Source organism: Scylla paramamosain, chromosome 29 (assembly GCF_035594125.1).
Source record: "Scylla paramamosain isolate STU-SP2022 chromosome 29, ASM3559412v1, whole genome shotgun sequence".
Classification (NCBI taxonomy): domain Eukaryota; kingdom Metazoa; phylum Arthropoda; class Malacostraca; order Decapoda; family Portunidae; genus Scylla; species Scylla paramamosain.
Genome location: NC_087179.1, coordinates 5,931,649 through 5,959,584, shown reverse-complemented (window position 1 = coordinate 5,959,584; position 27,936 = coordinate 5,931,649). Strand labels below are relative to the sequence as shown.

Sequence of the window (27,936 nt, the reverse complement as noted above, 5' to 3'; positions counted from 1 at the left end):
AGCATCCCATACATTGTACCTAAACTGAATGAAAGGACACACGGTGACTACAGTATTACTCTTCCATGGTGTCTGCTTGTCTGTGTAATGTTACAGCTCTAACTTACTTTTAATATTTTTTAATAGTTTTCAAATCTGTCGGATGGAAGTGAATTTGTATTTGGGTGTATGAAATAGGTACTGAAAACCAAGACAAAATGTTATTGATCTTTTTGTTATGCTACTGCTTTAATTTTAATAGTCAATGATTTTTTTTAGTCATCATTTATATTTACTAGGTGTGTGTGTGTGTGTGTGTGTGTGCGTGTCTTTTATTTAATAATATGGACACCACACTCTAGAGAATGGTATCTTCTCTCACCCCTGCCATCCCTCTGCTGTCACGTCTGAGGATTCACGTACATGAAAACTCACTTGCAACTCAAGAGTCAGATCACAAAACTTTCACAGACAGTAGGACATTCAATGCCATAACACACATAATTATAATGCTATATAATACAAATATTATTTTATTAGTAAACAGTTTTCCTCAATCCATCCAGCAAAATATTAATGGTGTTAGTGTAGACAATTTTGATAAATTGATGAGTCACGATACAGGATTAAAAAACACGATAATTTTGTTGTGGTATATGTTTCCATGGAACGCATTTCTACAGCATATACAAACTACAGCAAACCTCTGTCAAGGTCCAACAGGTGTACACTGTGTTGTCTTAGCCACTCCAGCCCAGCCCGCTGACTCACCGAGAAGAGCAAGAGCAGCCGTTCAGTGCTCAATTACTGGGTTCGTAGGGTTGCCCCGGCTTCACAACAGGACCGCCTCGCTCAGTCCACTCCAGGAATGATCCGCGATACAACCTGCAAGAGAAGCAACCATACACCATTTCAGTATTTCACCACCGATTTCATTACTCGCTGGATAGAAGAGCATGCTGTCAAGTTGATGATATTGTTATTCATCAAGGGTTTTAAATAATCTCGTTACTTATCAAACGAGAGTTTATTATCAATGTTGAAGGCAGTGCTTCTAGTGCTATCGTGATTACTGATCTTTAGGGTTTTGCTCATGTTTCTGAGGACATCGTGAAGAGAGTGATCTGATGAAGTTTGAAAATTGTCTGTACTTCTTACATGGGCCGATTTACCCACCAAGACGAGACGCTTTGAAATATTCTGACGTAGCCCTGCACATGACATTCAATACCTAGCTTCTTTAACCCCGTTCTAACATTTGTCTTTTATTCCCAGACCGAACCTCCAGAAAGAGGCTGCACTTTCAAACAGCTGGCACCGTTCTCCTCTATCTGCACTACTGTAAACCGGGATAGGTCCATGTAATCTGAAGATAAATGTATATCAAGAACCAGGAGGTTTCGGTTTTTGTCTCGTTAAAACTTAAGAAAACTCATATAAAACATAAAACATGCATGGGACTACCCACTGTAACCATTTCATATCCTTCCCACGCACTATTTCTCTGGCTGACAAGGGGAAAGGTGACGGGGATGCACCATTAGATGGTTTTGTGTCACCCCAAGACGTAGATATGATGGTTCTTATAGACTGAAATTTTCAAGAATACTTTCCTGCATTGGAACGTTCACAATGGTATGAGATGCCGGAGGTCGCCAGCTGTTTTAATGTAGGACTCGGTATATGCTTCCACAGTTCTCTGCAGATGCACGTTCTAAAACCGCCTCTTTTGATTTATCTTAATGTACTGTACCTATATCTTACAAAACACTAATCCTAATTATTCATGTTAACAGTTTCCACAGGATCCGGTGATACACACTCTACAGGACAGTCATTATAAGCTAAATACTCACAACTAGGCTGTCAGTGCTTTCACATTTATTTTTAGTCTCCTGCTACATATTTAGTATAAAACATTTTTATTTGGTTTCTACAAGGACTAATGTTTTATATAGCAAATCCCGAAAACATCGAATTGTTATTATTTGTGTTGCAGGGTTACCGTGACGGCTGAGACCGTGCCGAGACGAAAGGGCCGGCCGATATCAGACACACCGACTTAAAAAAAAGAAAAAAAAAAAAAAAAAAAACGAGGTGTGAGATATGTTTGCAATGGTGTTGTAAAATCCCAGTCTATACATGTACTGTGGTTGATTGTTCGATCGTATCACGAAAGAAGAACTAAGGTGTGAATGGATGGGTTGTATTTCCAAAGAAGAAAGCGAAAAGTCAAAGGAGGCTTTAGGAGACACTATGTAAATTGACAAGCGGGAACTCATAGAAGTTGGCAAACACGATGTCAACAGACAACCTTCATCAGTGTCCTGCTAAGATTTGGCATCAAAGCATGGTTGTTTCTTCCATATGTGCCAGGATTTATAAAGTTGTATGTTAAGTGTATAATTCAAATGGATAAAGTAAACTTAGACAAAGAGGAAGAAATAGCATTTGTCCCAAGGTGACGATACATCGCAAACCCAAGATAATGTACCTAGTAATTAGCTCCTTTTGCCATATTTCTGACTCTGTTTGATAATGGTGGCAAAAAATGTTCCTAATATTTTATTAGTTGATTTGATAATACACTAAATGATGTAAGTTTTTTTTTTTTTTTTTTTACCAACATACCAAGTTTTTTTTTTTTTTGTGTAAAATTAAGTTTGCTGGTGAATCTGGCAGTTTTTCCAGACCAATGCGAACGCTCCAACCGGGGAGTTCGCTATGGGTTCACTTGCCGATGATCGCCGGCTGTTTTTATGTAAGGGTCGGTCAACGGTCCCACAGTTCTCTGTAAAAGCACATTCTAAAAATTCCTCTCTTTATACATCTTGATGTATTTTACCTATATGCTACAAAACATTAATCCTAAGCGTTTATGCTAACAGTGTCCACGTTATCTGATGATGCATATTCTACAGAACAATTATTATAAGCTAAATACTCGCAACTAGACTCTCGGTGTTTTCATATTTATTTCTAGTTTCTTACTGCATATTGAGTTTGAAACATTTTTCCACTGGTTTCTAATGATTTATCTGGCAAATCCAAAAAAGACTCGAACAATTATTATTTGTGCTGCCAGAGTATTGTGACGGCCAAAACCGTGCCAAGACGAAAGACCCGGCCGATATCAAACATGCTGACTTCTTAAAAAAAAAATTTTTTAAATGGGAGATATGAGATTACAGTGTTGTTGTCAAACCCAAGTCAATACATGTGCTGTGGTTGATTTCAAGAACATGTCACAAAAGAACCAAATTGTGAAAGGATGGGTTGTATTTCCGAAGAAGAAAGCGGCAACTTAGGGAAGACATTGGAAGACATGACAAACCGCAACTAAGGAAAGACACTGGGAGAGACGATGTAAACAGATAATCTCCACCAGTGTCCTGATAAGATTTGGCATCAAAACATGGTTTGTTTTATGTTAATCTTATAACTTAAAGGGATAAAGCAAACTTATGTGGAGAGGAAAAAGTAGCATTCATCTCAAGGTGATGATACATCCCAAACTAGAGATAATGTATGCAGTATTTAGATTTTTTTTGTCACATTTCTTGCTCTCTGCTTCATGTTGGTGGCTAAAAATGTTCATAATATTTTATTAGTTGGTTTAACAACATACAAATGACTTAAAGATCTTCTTTTTCCTGTTGATCGCCTTTTATTTGTATAATGCAGTCGACTGGTAAATATAGCGGTTTTTTTTTTTTTCAGACTATAGCGAACGCCTCATTTGCAATAGTTTAATAAGAATTTTCTATCCTCAATAAAAATTAAATAAATAAATTAAAATACACATGACAATCCAGGGTGTCTATCATGTCTGTGACCTTCCAAATAACTGTTACTTGATCCAAAAGCATCTCAAAACAACAGCCAAAACTCACTTGTGTTTGGTGAATCCTTTGGCTTTAAGGATGTCGTTGGCAATTCCCACCCGACGGCCAGACCTGCAAGTAATCACCAGGTTCTCGTCGGAAGTATCCAGCAGAGGAAACCCGTACTTTTCCTTGAAGCTCTCCTGCGACAGCATGAGAGCCTCCTCCAGCTCCTGCACTGAAAACGAAACGGAAACTATTAGGCCTGTATTCAGAAACGCTCTGCTCTTTCACCACAACAATGGGGAGTTTTCGGAACTAAGCCGCTAGATGTCATTGCTGCTCATCTAACTGTAGGAAAGAGAGCTAAAATATTGTTGTAGTAAATCCCAAGTGCGTAAAGATGCATAGAACATTGATCATCATGATTCTATTGAAATGATGTGTCGACTTTTCAATATCCGGTATGGATAATATTGAGAGAATGTGGTCAAATTATTTTTTTTATTTTTGTGTGTGTGATTATCGAGTAAACTGCTAGCATTATCTTAAATAAAGTATATTACAAGTATAAAAACTATTGATTTGGACAATGAAAAAAATAAGAAATCACACTACTCTATAGTATGACACAACCTACTCAGTAACATCGTGATATATGGCTCTATTTTTTTTTTTTTTTTTTTTGTGGGGATTTTAGCATCCCTCTCACGAAGCGAGCGACAAGGCAAAGTAATCGAGAACCAAAACAAACATCTCTCAGGCGATCCTTGAGTGACGGGAGAGGAGTACAGGAAACTTTTTCACCAGTTTTGTAACGATGCCATTGTGTTGTGTCCCTCAATGTGCCATTCAATGTGGGGGCCACCAAGTCCCACAAGTTCAACCAGCGCGGCCGAGTCAGGTGTTTGTTTTGGTTACAGATACAGTATTACTATCACCAGGACACTCGAGTTGCCCTTTTTTTTTTATTAAAATTGCCGTTTCCATAAACTAGGAAGGAGATCTGTGTAATTTGGACTTTTGACATGTTGCCTTTATGTTTACTGTCGTCTAGATTAAGACGTTTCCAATCAATAGTGTATTCATTTGGAAATCAAGATGACCAAATAAATCTAAATGCCGATTCACTAGGAAATCAACTTATATACATTTGTTCATGAAAAGTTTTATTTTACTTGTGTTACTACTTAGAAGAGATTACGTAGAAAAATATATTATATAAGCCCATTGCATCTTCACGTAAATAGAATAACACTGTAGGTATATCTGATATTGCTTGTATGTGAGAGTAGAGTTTGTGTCTGTGCTGCCACCTGGTGACAACCACTAGTTCTGAAAACTCCCCATTCTCAAAGGCCACAGAAGTAGCCAGCCAAGTTTTCAAGATTGTTTCTCCTGTTAATAATGTAGAATCTTGTTAATTTATCATTATAAGCTTGAAAAAAAAGCACTTTTAAAAACCAGTGTCAATTCAACTAGACCCTTTTTAAAAGTAATCGAGGTCCGATCAGAAGTGTTTCAGAATATAGTCATAAGTGTTGGGCACAGCAGTCATAATGATCAAGCCAAAGGTACGACAGCATGCATGATTGATGGTCCTGTGAATGTTAGTAGTAATTAATTTACTTGTTCTTTTATAACTAGTGGATACACAGCAAGATCTATAAAAAAAATGTAATAAATGAATAAATAAACAAACAAATAATGAAATGAATTAAGATATTACTTAGTGAATAGGAATGATGAACGATTTTTTTTTTTTAATTCTGACGATGATTTTATAACAACAACAACAACAATAATAACAACAATATTACCAACACCACTGCCGCCACCAACACCAAATGTCATGCATTTCATAAACACTGATAAATCTATCTGAGGACCACGAGAGACCTTCAGGCAGCGCGGGACTGAACCCCAGACAGATGGAGCAAAAACTTGAGCATCAAAGAAAAAAAAAAAAGAGAGGAAGTTGGAAAAAACAGAGATGGATAATGGGTATATCACTCAGAGATCATCTGCGAAATGAAGAAATGAAAAGGAGAGCACGACTGGAATACATTAAGGAAGTGATAAGATAAAAGAGAGAGAGAGAGAGAGAGAGAGAGAGAGAGAGAGAGAGAGAGAGAGAGAGAGAGAGAGAGAGAGAGAGAGAGAGAGATGGTTTGGTTACGTAGTAGGAAAAGAATACCAGAAACCGATGAAAAGACCCTGGAGAAAACCAGATGAGGGAAGAAAATAGACGAGAGAACAGAGAGTGAAATGGAGGGTTGTGATCGCGGTAGAACTGCAAAGGATGAGTCGCAGAGGAAGATGGCAAGGACAGAAACAAATGGAAGAGACTCGGACATGGCGCCAACCCCTCACTCTAGGGACCGTAACAAGAGTCAGGTAGGTCCTAAGACACTACACGGCTTCCTGCACTTATATCATTTTCTGGTGCTTCATTTTTTCCTTATACAGATGACTCGGTTTACACCTTTTTTTTCATACAAATTAGGTTTAACACTGTTTGAAATAAAAATAATTGAATTTACACGATGTTTTCATTTAATTAAGGACGAGCCAGTGCTGTCCTGTACATACGTGAATGTCAAGGGATTTTTTTTTCTCTCATTTTTTTCTTTGTTTCTTTTCTGTATTTCTATTTTTTTTTTATTCAAGATTAGGATCAATGAAGAATAAATTGTGGGAATTAGTATTATTCACTTACCATATAAATAGATCTAAGGGCAAAACAGTAAAATTAAACAGGTTTAAATCCCTAATCCCCTTTTCCCATTTGTTTTGTTTTTTTACAGGATTTCTGTTTATACCATGCCTGAAAATTCCTATATATCGTGTAAACCGAGAATCACCTGTACCTTTAACATAGACTCCATTCCCTATTAGGCTGGGCGTGGGACATGTGACCCTCGCTCCGCCTTCGCTCAGTAGCCTCAGCGATGGCTAGCAGGTTGCTTAAGATTAACTCCATCCCCACGCCACCTGCCGCTGCGTCTTCTGTCCGTACTGTCGAGGCTTTATGATTTACCATTGGCTACTGAATCTGACCAAACTGTTTAACACTGTTTAAGGAAAAATAACATCCTTCTTTTTCAAAAGTAACTTTATCAGGCTTTAAAAATTTACTTCTCGTCCTATCACAATTACCTAAAAGGATTTCGCTCATATCACACTTGTTATCTTGTTATATTGTTATGTACTTGAATATTTCTGGTTGGTCCATGATCGATGTGAGGCCTGTATTCAGAAGCTCTTTATTTTCTCACCACGATTGTTTTCAAAGGCCACATAGATGATTAGCCGGATTCTCAAAAGTTTCTTCTGATAATGTAGAAATCTTGTTAATCTGTCACTAGAACCATAAAAAAAGACAGCCTTAAAAATACGCGTAAATTTAATTAGAGCCTTTTGAAAGTAGTGGAGGTGAGGGCAGAAGTGCTTCAGATTATGGTCCTGAGTGGTCTGAAGACTTGAAATAATGATCTCAGGCAGGACAGCCACACAGACCAGACGGCAAAAATGTCCCTTAATTTCTATTCATGAATAGATAGATGGATTCTCTCTCTCTCTCTCTCTCTCTCTCTCTCTCTCTCTCTCTCTCTCTCTCTCTCTCTCTCTCTCTCTCTCTCTCTCTCTCTCTCTCTCTCTCTCTCTCTCTCTCTCTCTCTCTCTCTCTCTCTCTCTCTCTCTCTCTCTCTCTCTCTCTCTCTCTATCTCTCTCTCTCTCTCTCTCTCTCTCTCTCTGTGTGTGTGTGTGTGTGTGTCAAAATGCGGAGCAGTGCCAGTGCAAGGGTCGTTGTCACTATCACGGACTGGTGTGGGGTACCTGCCTACGGTGTCATGATTGATTGACGTCCCCATCAACTAACATCTGGTTGAATGAAGTTCTTGGCGTTACTGACCCAGGCGCTGAGATGGTTGTCCTTAATCCTGGAAATTTTTCCCACATGTACACTCCTCGCCTCTAACTTGACTGCTTTCAGCCTCTCTCTCTCTCTCTCTCTCTCTCTCTCTCTCTCTCTCTCTCTCTCTCTCTCTCTCTCTCACACACACACACACACACACACACGTCGCCGCAAAGTTGTATCTCTTGCTATCTTCTACCGCTATTCTCACGCTAAATGCTCTTCTGATTTTGCTAACTGCAAGCCTCAACTCCTCCCACGGTCTCGCTGCATAAGACCCTCTACTTTCACCTCTATTTTGTCCAACTGCGTAGTGAAAGAGTTAACAGGTATTCTCCTCAATCATTCATTCTTTTTTTCTTTCTGGTAAACTCTGGAACTCCTTGCCTGATTCTCTTTCTCCTTCCTAAGAATTGAACTCTTTCAAGAGGGAAGTTTCAAAACACTTATCGCGTAATTTTGAGTGACTTTTTTGACATTTCTTTTGGGACTGACACCTCAGTGGGCATTTTCTTTTCTCTCTTTTGTTGTCTCTCTTTCGCAGAAAACAAACAAACATACATACATACTCACTGTCATGTTATTGGCCGAATTTACCCTGAAAAGGAACACGTTTTCTTAGTCTTCCCCGTATTCCGTTTTCTTCTAAACGCATATTTATTCTTAGTTATAAGTTAGTATAAGGCTTATTTACTCATTTTATATCATATAGTATAATTCTCTTCATAATTTAAGTTCTTTATATGTATATATATGTAAAGGGAAAGGTGTATTTGAGATGGAATGTGTTGAAGGGAGAGGCAATAGATGTCTGAGTTTTGTATCTGAATCAACAAATGCTTCTTCAGAACACCAGAGGCCTTGAGGGGACTGAGAGAGGCGACGTTCTCAGGGTGTGGTGTGGTGATTGAGTGTTTGTGTTGAGGTATTAGTGATGTGGTGGTATAACCCTGATATCCAGGATCAGGTTGGTGAGTCTTTTGTGGTATCAAGAGCTCTTGTCCGTTGAAAATTGGTTGATGAGTTGTGTCGGTGACGTAACGCTGAGGGGTCAGCGCCGGTGTAAATAGGCAGCCATTTTGTGGTTGGGGTTGTGGTGGTGTTGTGGTGTTACTGGTGTCTTTGGGGGTGGTGTTATGGTATTACAGGTGATCCACGGTGACGGTGCTTATGTCTTGTGAGGTTTGAGGAGGTAAAATACGGGAATTGTTATTTAGTGACGGAAATATTTCAGCTGCCTGTGTAGGCCAAAGCACAAAGTGTTTTGTGAAGTGACGGGAATGTCATATATTGGTGCATATAACCTTTAAGCATCAAGGGAGGCGATATAAGAGCCTGAGTAAAGAGAAACGTATGATAACTGAGTATGAGAATTATCCTGTGTTGGTCTAGGATAGAAATTTGTTCCCTAATTTCCTTTAATGTGTACTACCTCAAGTTATTTGTAAGCTAACATTATTATTAATATATTCTGTCATTATATAGAATAGCTGTGTTTTCTACTCCAACATTGATCTGGTATTGAGGTGGTTCCTGGCGTGCTGTGCCAAGTAAGAGTTTTGTGAAAGGGTTTAATAGCTGGTGATTTCAGATAGATCGGGCAGGTATTCGAGGCCTTTAAAAATCCAGACCTTTAAAACTTTCTGGGATCAATGTAACGTCTACTTTCTTGGAGAAATAACCAGGATTGTGATGATATACACAAAAAAAAAAAAGTGTAATGCGTGGCACGAGGGCACCCCGCAGTGAGCTCACCGGGCAGGACATGAGAGTGTGGCAGCTGACCTTGCTGCACCACCTCATCGCGGGTCCTCACGTCCACCACCGTCATGTCCTTCACCTTCCCCACTAGATCCTCGTAACTGATGTCTGAAACAAAGATTCTACTGAAGTGACTGTTTAATCAGGATTCTGGGCAATCAAAAGGAAAAACACTAAAAAAAAAAAAAAATAGAACACTACTAATCATCTCTTCTGAAGAGAGAATAAGTCTTTTCAGAACACAGGCTATTTACATTTGGTGTCTGCTCGGTGCAGACAACTCCCAAAAATTAAACAACATGCATTTTTATCCTTGAATTATATTTTTCAGGTGAGATTTACTGATTAATGTAGTTAAATATTTTTTTCATAATAATTTACAAAATAATGTTACATTCCAACCACACATTTCTCCTAGAGAATAATATACATTTAGTTTTATCCCCTTCTTTTTCTTTCCAATATTCAAGAAGCTATATTTAACAGATAAACAACTAGTATTCTCACTCAGTCAAGAGCTTGTCAATCTCAATTCATTGGTGCCGAAAAACCATATTGGCAAACATTTTCCCGTCCTTTCCAAGATATCTAATAGCTGCCATTTGAAATTTTCAAGAGTGCTTTCAAGATGGTAAAGATAGTTTATCAAGAATTTTATGTCTTAAGAAGAAGAAGAAAAAAAATGGAATACTACAAATAATCTCCGTGGTCTGAAAATAATCCTTATGAATGAACAAACCCTTTAAAAGAGATACAATGCTTCCTTCTTCTTCAGCTTTTCGCTCTCATTCATGACGGGATGGTAAAGATGACCAGCCTCCTCAATTAGGCTCTATCTCTAGTGTCTTATTATAAGGATAACAACCTGTTACAACAAGCGAAAGAAATAATACAGAAAGGGGACTTATGTTTCGCTGTTGTTGATCACAATTTATTCATCATGCAGTACTTCAAATATCATTATTTCTGTGTCATATCTCCGCAGACACTTCTCACAATCTGTAGATCACATCAGCCAATGGTCCATCTCCACTACCATGACTCCCCATCATCAACATCATTACTACAGTAAATCCACCACTACTGCTTGTGACGTTCTTAATTCACTACCACTCCTTTTGCCTAAGTCACTCGTAGTACCAAACTCTTTGCATTATGCTCTCATCCCTATGCTGTCCATCTCACTATTGCAGGAGTACTTTCACTCTTTCATCCCTGTCCTGTCCAGCCCACTAATGCACAAGATTTCACAAGAAATCTCTAGAACTTTGTTCCTGTTTCGGTTTTGCTTCCATTCCTATGACTTCGAATGGCTTCCATAAAGACGTTCTACTTACTCTCACTCCTATTCTGTCCACCGTGGTAATGCAAGTGTCAACTAGCACTTTCTCTCATCCCCTTTACTGGTAAACTTTGGAACTTGACTGCATCTGCATTTCCTCGCTCCTATCACTTAACTTTTGCTGGAGAGAGGAGATTCAAGGCCACCTCTAAATCTGAATTCATTCTTCCTTTAGAATTATGTTTCTATTTTCATACATTTGCCTTTGTTCTTGGTCTGCCTTCCTTGAACATAAAATATATCACAATTTACACAATACCCGTTTATAGATCGATTTCCATTATTTTGATGATAATGCAACAGGCCAAACTTTTTTTGCTAGTTTTCAATATAGTCAAAGTTTAATGTAATGAAATTATCTTCTTGAGTCACTACAACAGATGAACAGTAGTATTAGTCTGCCCATGTTTGAAAATACCGTATTACAAATCGTATATCAACTGAATGCAGCTCACCCAACCCATAACCAAACCATGTAATTGTGTACATATAGTAGATACACCAGCATCGGAGTCCCTGTCGAAAGAGGGGGCCACAACAGTCAGACTGCTTTTCTGTTGTCTTGACATCGCTCGCGCCATATTAACTTTTTCTTCATTAACTTCTGCAAAATACGTGACCTTAATTTTCAATCTGTAGAACACCACCTCTCATCTACTAAACCTCATCCTTTTCCTTACCGAAACATAGGTGTCTGAGGCAACTAACAGCAGCAGCTTCTCTGTTCCCTTCTACTTTCTGCATCCTCATTTTCAATAAAAAGCAAGATGTTGCGTCTACATACGCAGCGATTTCACTTGCTCTCGTGCCCACGCACTTGAATCTTCGGAATTTTCCACCATCTTGCTGCGACTACAGAGTCACTCTGAAACTAAATTCATCTGTGATGTATACCTTTCACCTAACTCCTCTGACCAAAACCATTTTTGTCTACTAAACCTTCAAATTGGAGCACATTGTGACTCTCCTTTCACAGTGATCTCCATCATCAGAGACTTCAATGTTCGCTACCAACTTTGGCTCTCCTCTCCCTTCACTGACCATCCTGGTGAATTTTTTTTTTTTTTTTATGTTGGAGGGACACCGGCCAAGGGCAACTAAAATCAAATAAAAAAAAAAAAAGCCCACTGAGATTCTGATCCCAGAGTAGGGGTCCAAGGCGGCAGTCAAAAAATTTAGGGATATGTGTCTTGAAGCCTCCCTCTTGAAAGAATTCAAGTCATAGGAAGATGGAAATACAAAAGCAGGCAGAAAGTCCCAGAGTTTATCAGATAAAGGGATGAATAACTGAGAATACCAGTTAACTATTGCATTAGAGAGGTGAACAGAATAGAGGTGAGACAAAGAAGAAAGTCTTGTGCAGTGAGACCATGGGAGGAGAGGAGGCATGCAGTAAGGAAGGTCAGAAGAGCAGTTAGCATGAAAACAGCGGTAGAAAATAGCAAGAGATGCAACTCTGCGGCGCTGAGAAAGAGGCTGAGGACAGTTAGTTAGAGAAGAGGAGTGGATGAGACTTTTGATTCCACCCTATCTAGAAGAGCGGTATGAGTGGAATCCCTTCAGACATGTGAAGCATTCTTCATACATGGACGGATAAGGCCCCTGTGCAGAGTTAGCAGCTGGAAGGGTGAGAAAAACTGGCGGAGACGCCTCAGAACACCTGACTTCATAGAAGCTATTTTAGCTAGAGATGAGATATGGAGTTTCCAGTTTAGATTATAAGTAAATGATAAACCGAGGATGTTCAGTGTAGAAGAGGGGGACAGTTGAGCGTCACTGAAGAGGGGAGAGTTGTCTGGAAGGTTGTGCCAAGTTGATAGATGGGGGAATTGAGTTTTGAGGCATTGAACAATACTGAGTTTGCTCTGCCCCAATCAAAAATTCTACAGAGATCAGAAGTCAGGTGTTTTGTGGCTTCCCTGCATGAACCTTTTACCTCACGAAGGGTTGGAGGTCTACGAAAAGACATGGAAAAGTGCAGGGTGGTATCATCATCGTAGTAGTAGATAGGACAAGAAGTTTGGTTTAAATCATAGATAAATAATAGGAAGACAGTGGGTGACAGGGCAGAACCCTGAGGAACACCACTGTTTATAGATTAAGGAGAAGAACAGTAACCATCTACTACAACAGCAATAGAACGGTCAGAAGGGAAACTTAAGATGAATTTACAGAGAGAAGGATAGAAGCCACAGGAGGGTAGTTTTGAAATCAAAGTTTTGTGCCAGACTCCATCAAAAGCTTTTGATATGTCTAAGGCAACAGCAAAAGTTTTACTAAAATCTCTAAAAGAGGATGACCAAGACTCAGTAAGGGAACCAAGAAAATCACCAGTAGAGCGGCTTTAACTGTCTCTTGATGCCATGTATGGTGTTGTCAAACATTCTGGGGCCACTTCTTTCCCCTTATATTGACTAGACGGGGAAGGAAAGTCTTGTCATCGGTGTAGCTGGGTTTCCTCTATTAGATTTTTCGGCCATGGGGTCATCATCTCCATACTAAAGAAAAGGGACAGGAAAGGAGGAGTTACTGAGTGGGAGCAGCATGGCCCCGCTGGCTCAAGGTTGTAACACTGAAACAAACTACTCGCACCTTGCACATTGCCCGGGATCTAATTTCCTTATATATATATATATATATATATATATATATATATATATATATATATATATATATATATATATATATATATATATATATATATATATATATATATATATATATATATAAATCATGCACTCGTGTCCTTACAAAATCGAAGATAAATTATCTAACACTTAAAATTTAAAAGACTCTACTATTAACGTGTGAAATTAAGAAATATAAGATTTTACCGTTTCGCTCTTTCACCATTTCATACTGGGGCTTAAGTTTTACGCTCAGCCCAGCCTTAAGCAGGATTGGGAAATAATCATGAGACTAATCAGAAATCTTAGCAGAACGCCACGACTCTTTGTTAATACCGCTCCTTAGGAACACCATTTTTAATAAATTAATAGATTTAGTAGAACACTTTGTTTAAAACAATCACAGCCGTTTTGTTGCCCCGTCTACCACAGCAGTAATATAACGGTCAGAAAGGAAACTTGAGATGAAGTAGCAGAGAGAAGGGTAGAAGCCGTAGGAGAGTAGTCTGGAAATCGAAACTTTGCGCCACACTCTATCGAAACCTTTTGATATGTCTAAGACAACAGCAAAAGTTTCACCAAAATCCCAAAATGAGGATGACCAAGACTCATTGAGGAAAGCCAGAATATCACCAGTAGAGCGGCCTTGACGGAACCTATACCGGCAATCAGATATATGGTTTTGAAGCGATGGATGTTTAAGAATCTTCCTGTTAAGGATATATTCAAAAACTTTAGAGAGGCAGAAAATTAAAGCAATATGACGGTAGTTTGAAGGATAAGAGCTGTTATCCTTTTAGGGAACAGGCAGAATGTAGGCAAACTTCCAGCAAGAAGGGAAGATAGATGTTGACAGACTGAGTTGAAAGAGTTCGACCAGGCAAGGTGCAAGCACGGTGGCACAGTTTCAGAGAACAATAGAAGGGACCCCATCAGGTCCATAAGCCTTCCGAGGGTTAAGGCCAGCGGGGACATGGAAAACATCACTGCATAGGATCTTAATGGGCAGCATGAAGTGGTCGAAAAGCGCGGGAGAAGGGAGAACAAGGTAGAGTTTTTAGCAAAGGCTTAAGCAAAGAGTTCAGCTTAAGAAATAGGTGAGATGGCAGTGGTGCCATCAGGTTGAAATAAGGAAGGGAAAGATGAAGAAGTGAAATTATTGGAGATGTTTTTAGCTAGGTGCCAGAAGTCACGAGGGGAGTTGGATCTTGAAAAATTTTACTTTCTATTAATAAAGGAGTTTTGGATAGTTGGAAAACAGACTTGGCATGATTCCGGATAGAAATATAAAGTGCATAAGATTTAGGTGATGGAAGGATCAAGTACCTTTTGTGGGCCACCTCTCCATCATGTATAGACCCGAGAACAGGCTGTGTTAAACCACGGTTTGGAAGGTGTAGGTCGAGAGAAAGAGTGAGGAATGTATGCCTTCATGGCCGATACTATCGTCTCTGTTATGCGCTCAGCGCACAGAAACACGGAAGCAATAGTCTTTCCAAGGAAAATCAGAATAATACCTCCTTAGTTCCCTCCAGCTAGCAGAGGCAAAATGCCAGAGGTACCTCCACTTTGGAGGTTCCTGGTGAGGGATTTGAGCGATGGAATAAGATACGGATATGAGGTTTTGATCAGAGGAGCTCAACAGATAAGACAGAGTGACATCATAAGCAGAAGGATTAGAGATCAGGAAGGGGTCAAGAATGATGGTGTATTTCTAAGACAGTCAGGAATACGAGTAGGGTGTTACACTAATTACTCAAGGTTGTGGAGGATAGCAAAGTAAAAGGCTAGTGTCAGGAGGAGGCAGTAGGCACCTGCCGAAACGATAATTACACCCAGTGAGGTCTAAAACACTGGATCAGGGGGTGTTGTGAACTTATCATTAAACCCAGCTGTGACCTCACTGAACGTTTCCCTTTGTATCTCACAGCACATGGGGACAGTCACACCATTCGCTCTAAAGACAACTCTCTTCACACAAACACAAAACTACAAGCACCTAATTACACACATACTCTTCACTCAAAATTCAAAAATTATCATGATGACTCCTACACCAGCCTCGGAGTCCTAATCTGGGGATGGGATTATAAATGTCCCAAGGTCGGACTACTCTTCTGGTATCGACCATAAATGTCAACGTTTTCTTCATTAACTTTTGCAACATTTTCGGTATTAGATCTAATTTTCAATCTGTAGAACACCACCTCTCCTCTACAAAACTTCATCTTTTTTCCTCAATGAAACACAGGTGTCTGAGGCAACTGACATAAGCTCCTTTTCTGTTCCCTCCTACTCTTTATTTATCCTCATTTTTCAATCCAATGCAGGGTGTTGTGCATATGCACAGCGACTTAACCTGCTTTCGTGCCCACGCTCTTCAATCTTCTCAGTTTCCCACCAACTGGCTATGACTACAGAGCCACTCTCAAACTAAATTTATCTGTTGTGTATCTGTTGTGTATCTCTCACCTAACTCCTTTGAATACAAGAAATTTTTGACTACTTAATTTCCAAAAGTGGAGCACATTCTGACTCTCTTCTCTTATGCGGAGATCTCCATTCTTGGAGACTTCGATGTTCACGCAGGGAAGACACAGAACGCCTGACTTCTGATCTCTCTAAAATTTCTGACAGGAGTAGAGCAAACCTCAAAAACTGATAGGAGTAGAGCAAAGCCTCAAAAACTCAATTCCTCCATCTATCAGCTCGACAGAACCTTCCAGACAACTATCCCCTCTTCTTCAGTGACACTCAACTGTCCCCCTTCTTCTACACTGAACATTCTCGTGTCCTTTTCGTATAATCTAAACTGGAAACTTCACATCTCATCTCTAGCTAAAACAGTTTCTATGAAGTTAGGGGTTCTGAGACCCCCAGCTGCTAACTCTGTACAGGGAACTTATCCGTCCATGTATGGAGTATGCTTCACATGTCTGAAGGGGTTCTTCTCATGATTGAATCAAAAGCTTTTCGTCTCATCAGCTCCTCTCCTCTAATTGACTGTCTTCACCCTCTTTCTCATCGCCGCAATGTTGCATCTCTAGCTATCTTCTACCGCTATTTTCATGCTAACTGCTCTTCTGATCTTGCTAACTGCATGCCTCCCCTCCTCCCGCGGCCTCGCTGCACAAGACTTTCTTCTTCCTCTTGCCCCTATTCTGTCCACCTCTCTAATGCAAGAGTTAACCAGTATTCTCAATCATTCATCCCTTTCTCCGATAAACTCTGGAACTCCCTGCTTGCTTTTGTATTTCCATCTTCCTATGACTCAAATTCTTTCAAGAGGAAGGTTTCAAGACACTTATCCTTCAATTTTTTACCATCGCTTGGGGCCCTATTAGGGGACCAGTTCTCGGTTTTTTTTTTTTTAATGGATTTTTGTTAACCTTGGCCGGTGTCCCTCCTGCATAAAAAAAAAAAATATATATATATATATATATATATATATATATATATATATATATATATATATATATATATATATATATATATATATATATATGTATATATATATATATATGGCGAGTCCTACACCAGCCTCGGAGTCCCCATCTGGGGAGGGGACCATAAATGTCCCCAGGTCGGACTGCCTTTCTGTCGACGACCCTAAGTGTCTTGACACCCCCCTCAACTTTTTCTTCATTAACTTCTGCAACATTCGCGGTCTAAGATCTAATTTTCAATCTGTAGAACACCACCTCTCCTCTTCTAAACCTCATCTTCTTTTCCTCACTGAAACTCAGGTGTCTGAGGCAACTGACAGTAGCCCCTTTTCTGTTCCCTCCTACTTTCTCTATCCTCATTTTCGATCCAAAGCTGGATGCTGCGTTTATGTGCGCAATGACTTAACTTGCTCTCGTGCCCACGCTCTTGAATCTTCCGAGTTTTCAACCATCTGGCTACGACTACAGAGTCACTTTCACTCAAACTAAATTTATCTGTGCTGTATACCTCTCACCTAACTCCTCTGACTATAAGAAATTCTTTGACTATTTAACTTCCAAAGTGGAGCACATTCTGACCCTCTTCCCTTTTGCAGAGATCTCCATTCTTGGAGACTTCAATGTTCACCACCAGCTTTGGCTTTCCTCTCCCTTCACTGACCATCCTGGTGAACTAGCCTTCAACTTTGCAATCCTCCACGACCTAGAGCAATTGGTGCAACACCCTACTCGTATTCCTGACCGTCTTGGAGATACGCCCAACATTCTTGACCTTTTCCTGACCTCTAATCCTTCTGCTTATGCTGTCACCCTTTCTTCTCCGTTGGGCTCCTCCGATCACAATCTCATATCTTTATCTTGTCCTATCACTCCAATCCCTCCTCAGGATCCCCCTAAGCGAAGGTGCCTCTGGCGTTTTGCCTCTGCTAGTTGGGGGGACCTGAGGAGGTATTTTGCTGATTTTCCTTGGAATGACTACTGCTTCCGTGTCAGAGACCCGTCTTTGTGTGCTGAGCGCATAATAGAGGTGATAGTGTCTCGCATTTGGCATACATTCCTCACTCTTTTTCTCGTCCCAAACCTTCTAAACCTTGGTTTAACACAGCTTGTTCTCGTGCTATACATGATAGAGAGGTGGCCCACAAAAGGTACTTAACCCTTCCATCACCAGAATCTCATGCACTTTATATTTCTGCCCGGAACCATGCCAAGTCTGTTCTCCAACTAGCCAAAAACTCCTTCATTAACAGAAAATGTCAAAACCTTTCAAGATCTAACTCCCCTCGTGATTTCTGGCATCTAGCCAAAAATATCTCCAATAACTTTGCTTCTTCTTCTTTTCCTCCTCTACTTCAACCAGATGGCACCACTGCTATCACATCTATTTCTAAAGCTGAACTCTTTGCTCAAACCTTTGCTAAAAATTCTATCTTGGATGATTCTGGGCTTGTTCCTCCCTCTCCTCCACCCTCTGACTATTTCATGCCACCAATTAAAATTCTTCGCAATGATGTTTTTCATGCCCTCGCTGGCCTAAACCCTCGGAAGGCTTATGGACCTAGTGGGGTCCCTCCTATTGTTCTCCGAAACTGTGCCTCCGTGCTTGCACCTTGCCTAGTCAAACTCTTTCAGCTCTGTCTGTCAACATCTACCTTTCCTTCTTGCTGGAAGTTTGCCTACATTCAACCTGTTCCTAAAAAGGGTGACCGTTCTAATCCCTCAAACTACCGTCCTATTGCTTTAATTTCCTGCCTATCTAAAGTTTTTTAATCTATCCTCAACAGGAAGATTCTTAAACATCTATCACTTCACAACCTTCTATCTGATCGCCAGTATGGGTTCCGTCAAGGCCGCTCTGCTGGTGATCTTCTGGCTTTCTTTACTGAGTCTTGGTCATCCTCTTTTAGAGACTTTGGTGAAACTTTTGCTGTTGCCTTGGACATATCAAAAGCTTTTGATAGTCTGGCACAAAGCTTTGATTTCCAAACTACCCTCCTACGGTTTCTATCCTTCTCTCTGTAACTTCATCTCAAGTTTCCTTTCTGACCGTTCTATTGCTGCTGTGGTAGACGGTCACTGTTCTTCTCCTAAATCTATTAACAGTGGTGTTCCTCAGGGTTCTGTCCTGTCACCCACTCTCTTCTTATTATTCATTAATGATCTTCTAAACCAAACTTCTTGTTCTATCCACTCCTACGCTGATGATAGCACCCTGCACTTTTCCACGTCTTTTCATAGACGTCCAACCCTTCAGGAGATAAACATATCACGCAGGGAAGCCACAGAACGCCTCACTTCTGATCTTTCTAAAATTTCTGATTGGGGCAGAGCAAACTTGGTATTGTTCAGTGCCTCAAAAACTCAATTCCTCCACCTATCAACTCGACACAACCTTCCAGACAACTATACCCTCTTCTTCAATGACACTCAACTGTCCCCCTCTTCTACACTGAACATCCTCGGTCTGTCCTTTACTTATAATCTGAACTGGAAACTTCACATCTCATCTCTAGCTAAAACAGCTTCTATGAAGTCAGGTGTTCTGAGACGTCTCCGTCAGTTTTTCTCACCCTCCCAGCTGCTAACTCTGTACAAAGGCCTTATCTGTCCATGTATGGAGTATGCTTCACATGTCTGGGGGGGTTCCACTCATACTGCTCTTCTAGACAGGGTGGAATCAAAAGCTTTTCGTCTCATCAACTCCTCTCCTCTAACTGACTGTCTTCAGCCTCTCTCTCACCGCCGCAATGTTGCATATCTAGCTGTCTTCTACTGCTATTTTCATGCTAACTGCTCTTCTGATTTTGCTAACTGCATGCCTCCCCTCCTTCCGCGGCCTCGCTGCACAAGACTTTCTTCTTTCTCTCACCCCTATTCTGTCTACCTCTCTAACGCAAGAGTTAACCAGTATTCTCAATCATTCATCCCTTTCTCTGGTTAACTCTGGAACTCCCTGCCTGCTTCTGTATTTCCACCTTCCTATGACTTGAATTCCTTCAAGACGGAGGTTTCAAGACACTTATCCACCAATTTTTGACCACTGCTTTGACCCTTTTATGGGACTGGCATTTCAGTGGGCATTTTTTTATTAGATTTTTGTTGCCCTTAGCCAGTGTCCTTCCTAGATACAAAAAAAAAAAAAAAAAATATATATATATATATATATATATGTATATATATATATATATATATATATATATATATATATATATATATATATATATATATATATATATATATATATATATATATATCTCACCGTACAGCAAACCAACAAAAAAAGTATATATATATATATATATATATATATATATATATATATATATATATATATATATATATATATATATATATATATATATATATATATATATATATATATTGTATTTTTTTTTTTTTTTTTTTTTTTTTTTTTTTGGAGCGGCGCACCACCATGTTCGTGGTGAGGCACATCCTTGCGTCCGTCACCGTTCCATTTCTTCATCATTTTCTTCAAGTATTTTCACTATCAACAGTTTTTACTTTTCTATTTGTTTCAACCTTCTAGTGAAACTCTAACATTCGTACTATGTAATCGTGGTCTGTATATTTTCCAGGCATCGCACTTCACCTTAGTAGAATATTTTGTTTAAAACAACCACAGCCGTTTAGTTGCCCGAAGCAATGAGCAGTCACAAAACATAACTTTCCCTTATGTCAATATGTCAAACACCGAATCCGTTATTCTGTACTTTCAAAATCAGATGAGAGACTAACATAAGTTGACATGTAGTTATTTTCTCCTGGCAGATTTTTTTTTTTTTTTTTTTTTTTGACTGAGTAAGAGCGAGTGGCCAGTTTGTGCAATGTGACGCTCACGTCGGCGGGAGTTCTAATTGCGAATGTCGATCACTGTATAGATTCATACAATAATAACAAGAGCACTCAGAGAGTGCAGGCCTTCGCCAAGAGTCATGAAATCGTAGGAAAAAAGAAATCCCCCTTTACATACATGAGAGCAGGGGAAACTTTGCATGCAGTCTGTGAAATTTGTATACAATCTGAACAACACACACACACACACACACACACGCACGCACGTATACAAGTCTCGAACAAAAATCGTGGAAAGTGGAGGGTATGAGAGGGAGAGGAATTGAGCAGGGACGGCCTAGCAAGGAAATGAATAAAAGTTGTCAGGGATCGCTACCTGGCCGGCGCGGTCGTAACTAATGAACATTTATTTGTTGCCTTTTAATGCTAATCCTGGTGTCTCAGGTCTGCAGGGTGACAGTGAAAATAGAATGATGCAGCACACGTAAAAATTCACCCTGAACGTTCCGACTAAGATATGGAAATATTAATTATTTTTTTATTACTAGCTGGTCACTGGAGAGGTTACACTATGGACTTTTTTTTTTTTGTGTGTGTGTGTGTAAGGGGATGTATAAGTGGAAGTATTTCTTATTTTCATTTATTTATTTTTATTTATTTATTTATTTACTTATTTTAAGTATTTTTAGTTCAATACTAAATTTCTTTCGTTTCATTACCAAATGTAAGTTCAGTACCAATCACGGTGCTTCATTACCAAATTTACCCTAATCTGGTGTTGAAAAATACCAAATGGAAACCCTGAAAATAAGACCGTGCTTGTAAGCTGTTTTTTATTATTATTATTATTATTTATTTATTATAACTGACAACAAATAATGTAACTAATGTTTCAGAATTTTGTGGAAATGCTTATGAAATGTGAAACTCGTGAAAATGGCCAAATGATGTATAGTGCTGTTTTTGAGTATGCATGTATTTTCTATTTTTTATTCATCGCATGGTGGTGGACTGGTGGTGATAATTGAGTTTGTATTTCATTATGTCTGTTAATTTACGTAATGCTGGTGATGTTTCCACGTGCATTTTTTGTACGTGGTGTCGTGGTGGTGGTGGTGAGGACAGCGGTTTTTTTTTCTTTTTTCTCATGTGGTGGTGGTAGTGACAAGTTTATTTTATCACGTGATACAAGGCGGCCTGCATCCATGTGCTGAGTGCTCCTACGCAGGTTCCAGTTCTGCTGTCGCTACTAATTTATAATGCGCTCCCAGCAACTCTACTTTTTTAGTTTACAAATTCTAAAACAAAATTTGTCTATATTAATTAAAGCACAAAAGCACAAGATTCAGCTGTAAGCCGGGAATTAAATTGTCTGTATGGTTCTGTCTATGACATGTGTAATTGTGTTCATAATAATTCAAACAAAATATTCTTTTTATTTTTTGTATTTTTACAGACCCCAAGAATCAAGATGAAACGTGTCAATGATGAACAAAAGCGAAAACTATCAAAAAAGAAACGAGACGACTTTGGATTTAGAGTCCGCTGTCTGATTACTTCACACAAGTTCCACAACATGATATACTGATTCCTGGTCAAAACCAATCTCTATCATCAGAAGTGGACACAAATACGGTAAATCCCGTAAATACCACTTTGATCACTTCGGGATCAAAATATGATGACGTTAGATTCACCGAGGTGTCATAAGCAGTTTCATCCAGCACATGTCTTATTACTGATCTCACTTTGCCTGTAAATTCTTTTGATACCTCTACTGCAAATGTTGATTAAGGTTGCTTTATAATACATTCTGGGACTAAAATAATTGCTGAAAGTTTGTAGACCATGGTGATGGTGGTGAAATTAGTGTCTGCAAATGATGAAGTAAATCACAGCGTAGCAAAGGATCCAGGGTTGTGGCTTGATTTCTCTGCTGATGATGTGGCTTATTAGACTGCTTGTGAACCCGGTGACAGACAACAGCACAATGGGCCATTTGACGAGTCTTACCAACATTCCAGTAGTGGCAAACCAGTAAGGTATTGTTCGCAGAAACTTTTTGTTGGGACAAAAGCCAAAAGCCAATGATAAGAAATACAAGAGAGTGGTTGCTGTATTCACTATCAACAGGATCAGTTTATTGTTTTGTTTGTAAACTGTTTGCTCCTAAAATTTCTCGAAATTTATTATAAGAGAAGGGTTCAGTGACTGGAGAAATATTATTGTAATTGATAATCATGAAAAAAGCACTACTCACCGAGAGCTTATGCTAACATATTTAACTCACAGACAAGGTGCGGGATTTGGGCAACAGCTGGAGAAAGAAATTCAGGAAGTGTGATTACTGGGAACATGTCTTGAGGCGTGTCCATAGCTGTTATTCGTACGTTAGCTGAACGTGGCTTGGCTTTTCGAGGAACAGAACAAAGGTTTTTGGATCATTGCAAAATGGGAATTGTTTTTAGGGGCTGCTTGAACATTCATAAGCCAGCTTGATCCATTTTTAGTAGGTCACATTTCAAAAATGGGATTTCTGGCAAAGGAAATCCTTCTTACCTGTCCAAAACCACCTGCGAGGAACTCATTAAGTTAATGGCACAAAATGTCCAAGCGCTCATTGTTGATGAAGAAAAATCTTCTGGTTATTTTAGTTTGTCAGTTGACTCAACACCAGATCTATCACATATCGATCAGTTAAGTGTTGTAGTTATGTAATTAAAAGATGGACAGCCTATTGAACGCTTTTAAACCTTAAGTGTTGTTGTTATGTAATTAAAAGACGGACAACCTGTTGAACGCTTGTTAACCTTTCTGAAAATGAAAAGTCATAACGGTGAGGAAATGGCAAATCGGATGATGCAATACTTACGTGAAGCTTGTATGCTAAACTTTAAAAAATGTAGGGATCAGTCTTATGACAACGCTACTAACATGTCTGAGCGTTATAAGGGGATGCAGCAAAAAAAAAAAAAAAAAAAAAATATATATATATATATATATATATATATATATATATATATATATATATATATATATATATATATATATATATATATATATATATATATATATATATAATAGGAACAAACAAGTTTGTTTCTAAAAAAGAAAAAAAAAAGCTCATTCACTTAATCTAGTAGGCCGAAGCGTTGTTGGCTGCTGTCAAGAAGCAGTGATTATTTATAAGTACAGTTCAGTTACTTTATACTTTTTTTTTTTCAGCCTCAAGCAGCCGGTGGAAAATTCTTAAGGTTATGTTGAAAATTAAAGTGTCTTAAAATGTCTCCCTCATACCAGATGGGAGGTACATGCTATGGCAACAACAGCAATTTTGAAATCTTTCCTTAAAATTTTAGAAGTATTAGAATAGCCGAAGACCAATCACAAAAGGGAGACGCTAGAAGAGATGGAAATAATATTGAAGATAAGATGCAAGAGTTAGAATTCGTTTTTATGTTGAATTTTTGGAATGGGATTTTGCAAAATTTTCACAAAAGAAGCCAAGTTCTACAAAATGAGGATGTGAACTTAAAAAAAACGTGTGCAGATCTATATGTATCATTAGCTGACCAACTGTGCACTTCAAGAGCTGAATTTGAAAGATATGAAGAAGCTACAAAGGAAATGCTACAGATGTTGATTACAAGGCAGCTACAACTCACAAACGTATCTGAAAGAAGGTACCCAATGACGGAGATGCACCAGATGTATATCTGAATGGCAGAGATAAATTTCGTATCACCATTTTTTACACAATTGCTGACAAATTTGAAATTGAGATGAAAAGAAGAGGAGAGATACACAAAGAAATAGCAGAGATTTTCTTTTCTAAGTGATGTTCCACGTAATGTCACTTCATCTTCTACTAACATTAAAAGATATTCTCAGTGCTGTCAAAAACTGACTGATGCTTAATCAGAGGACTTTAAAAGTAATTTCTCAGCTGAGCTTCAGCAGTTTCATTCATGTATGCCATAAGTTCAGTGCAAAAAAAAAAAAAAAAAAAAAAGTAAAAACAAGATTCAGTCATGCTGAACTTTATAAAATAATTGTAAAGACAATATTGAGTGTGCCTTTCCAAATGTAGGCATTGGCTTTCGTATATTTTAAACACCAATGGTCACAAATTACTCAGCTGAAAGTTCTTTTTTTCCAGTTGAAATATATTAAAAATTCTGTCAGAACAACTATGCAACAAGGCAGGCTGGCTGCCTTATCTCTGTTAAGTATAGAAGCATATGTGTTACATAAAATTAGTTTTGAGGATCTGATCAAGGACTTTGCAATAAAAAGTAAAAAAACTTTTCAAATATAAGTAAAGTGAAAATATATATAAAAAATAAAAAAAATTTCCATCTTATTGTAAGTTTTGTTTAATTTCGATGAATAAAATTTTATTTTATTGTTTATTATTGTTTATATTTTGAATTAATATAAGTGGGAGCACCAAAATCTTCTAAGTGCCTAGGGCCTCTAAGAGTCTTAATCCGGCCCCGCCATCAACCCTCTTCGCTTCAAAGGTATTCACTGCCACGTGTGGACAGCACCAAGGCGCCCTACATGTTGCGTGTTAATAAGCAAGATGGGAGGGAGGCGGTACCAAGCACCGCAAGCACCCGCTTGTCTCCATCTCTCTCTCTCTCTCTCTCTCTCTCTCTCTCTCTCTCTCTCTCTCTATCTCTACGTAAACTAATAACCTTGTTTATATATATATATATATATATATATATATATATATATATATATATATATATATATATATATATATATATATATATATATACACACACGCCTGTGTGTGTGTGTGTGTGTGTGTGTGTGTGTGTGTGTGTGTGTGTGTGAAGCTCTACTTTCACAGCACTTGATACATGAGTAAGTTGCTTTGTATACGCACACTGACTGAAAAAGGCCAATGTTCTCTTATCGGGGTCACCTGCTCGCTCCGCTCACTGCATTCGCACTTTTATCTTGGCCATCGATACTACACCACCACCACCACCACTCAAGGCGACTATAACATTGGAAAACGATAAACCCCTATATTCTATAATTTCGCTTGTTTCACTAGCTTATTAGTGGTTCTTGAAGAATAAATTCAGATTTATCGGCGCAGTTTCTCAATGCGTAATATCACAGACTTGCCTGTCATGGTGTAGAGCTGGCGGTGAACGGGAGAACTCGCCGGACAGAGGCACAATTTATACTGGAGGCAACGCGGTGACGTGAATCGTAGATTACTGACTGGTCAAAGAACCCAGTCCCAGTCACTCGATGTCTAGTTGCCACATTTCACTACATACATTCCTCGGAGCTAGAGGGTGCCTTGTGCTGTGCTGTGGTTCATAAAGTTGTAGTAATTTTGTGAGTTATAGTGTTGTTCACATTTAAGTTTGTTGTTTATTTATATTATAATTGAATGTGATGCGTCTTTTGTATTCTCGTTCTATTTTCCATGCATGGAGCGCCTGACTGTCCGCCTTATCGCCTACCAAACGCTGCAGTTCGTCTCTCTCTCTCTCTCTCTCTCTCTCTCTCTCTCTCTCTCTCTCTCTCTCTCTCTCTCTCTCATAGTTGTGTGTGTGTGTGTGTGTATGTGTGTGTGTGTGTGTGGCTAGCTCATAACAACCTACATAGCCAACTTGACAATGATATGCAGGGGATGTTTTCATGTCTCTCCATTTTATGCTAGGTATTACTTTATCCATTCCCTTCAGGACACGCTGAACGAAGCTTTTATTCCAGACAATTCGTACAAATCATGTTTCGATTTCTAAGTCAGAACTTATCAAATGAAGTGTTTATTATCATTAAAGTTGCTCACGTGTGAAGCAGGCTGGCCAGTGGCTGGGAAAGGAAGTCCAAAGCTTGAGCATTGAAAGTTTTCAGTGGTGTCGACCAGCTTAGTTCAGGAGATGCACGTCTTGATACACATCTCGACAAACGCGTCATTAAAAAAATAGTAAATAAATAAATAAATAATCCAGATCCAGAGTATACCACTGAAAGAGGTAAACCTGGTAAGGAGAAAAGCAAGAAGACACCAAACAATGATGATACCACAATGAGCCACATATTCAGAAACGCTTTGTTCTCACACCACTACCTTCAAAGGCCACAGAGATGATCAGCCAGGTTGTCAAAAGTGTTTCCCGTTAATAATATTAAGGAAATATTGTTAACCAGTCAACAGAATCATACACATAAATAGCCTTAAAATCAGTGCAACTTCAATTAAAGGCTTTTGAAAAGAGTGGGGATACGGCGGAGAACTTTCAGATCTGCAACGGTGAAGAACCGCAGCTCAGTAATGCATCAGAATACTAAAATGAAACGGGGAAGAGGAACCTATGCTACAAATCCCCTTCCAAGATAAGAACCCAGAGTCTAGTGATTGTGTGATAATCGAACCGAAAGTGAAAGAGGGCAAGAATGCTAGAGTAAAGTTCATTCTATAGGAAAACTAAGCATTAAAAAAAAAAAAAAAATTGAACGCGTTCAACCTAAGTTTTATGAGAACGAACTATAATTTAGGAAACAAAGTTAGATTCTCTTTCCAGCTGTAGAGGATAATTTCAAGCAAGAAGTCGAAGCTAAGATGTTTAAAGACTCTTGTGTGAATCTGTGCATGCCAAGACGAGGAACCTTGCTTACTTTGTGAAATTTTCATTGCCATTGAATAAATATAATATGAAATAGGAACACACACAAACACACACACACACACACACACACACACACACACACATCGCGTAGTGTAGTGGTTAGCACAATCGGCTCACAACCAAGAAGGCCCGGATTCAAATACCGGGCGCGGCGAGGCAAATGGGCCTTAATGTGTAGCTACTGTTCACCTAGCAGCAAGTAGGTACGGGATGTAACCCGAGGGGTTGTGACCTCGCTGTCCCGGTGTGTGGTGTGTAAGTGGTCTCAGTCCTACCCGAAAATCGGTCACTATGAGCTCTGAGCTCTTTCCGTAGGGTAACGGTTGGCTGGATGACCAGCAGACGACCGTAGGTGAATCACATACACACACACACAAAAAAAAAAAAAAAAACATAAAAGCATTGTATGATTGTATGTTATATTGTTTGAGAGATCAGTATCATTTGACTTTATTTTCACTTTCAGTACTTAGCAAGAAGATAGCCGGCTAAGTCCTACCTCAGTGTTAGGTTATGTTCCTAACAACTTAAGTTGTTAAGTAGCTAATTTCTTCACACGCTT

General features: G+C 39.0%; 1 protein-coding gene across 1 annotated transcript; it reads right to left on the bottom strand.

Moving 5' to 3' along the window:
* Positions 1-621: 621 nt before the first annotated feature.
* Positions 622-25,995, bottom strand: LOC135115199 (rhodanese domain-containing protein CG4456-like). Its single transcript, XM_064031707.1, has 4 exons — positions 25,855-25,995; positions 9,476-9,589; positions 3,873-4,041; positions 622-864 (listed from the first exon to the last, which is right to left on the bottom strand). The coding sequence occupies exons 1-4, from the start codon at positions 25,859-25,861 to the stop codon at positions 780-782; spliced, it is 375 nt and encodes a 124-aa protein (XP_063887777.1). The 5' UTR covers positions 25,862-25,995; the 3' UTR covers positions 622-779.
* Positions 25,996-27,936: the final 1,941 nt, after the last annotated feature.

Coding starts and splice junctions, on each gene's coding strand:
- LOC135115199 (XM_064031707.1), bottom strand. Junction 4,042..9,475: donor ACACTCTCATGTCCTGCCCG/GTGAGCTCACTG, acceptor TTTCGTTTTCAG/TGCAGGAGCTGGAGGAGGCT. Junction 865..3,872: donor AAAGGATTCACCAAACACAA/GTGAGTTTTGGC, acceptor CTTCTCTTGCAG/GTTGTATCGCGGATCATTCC.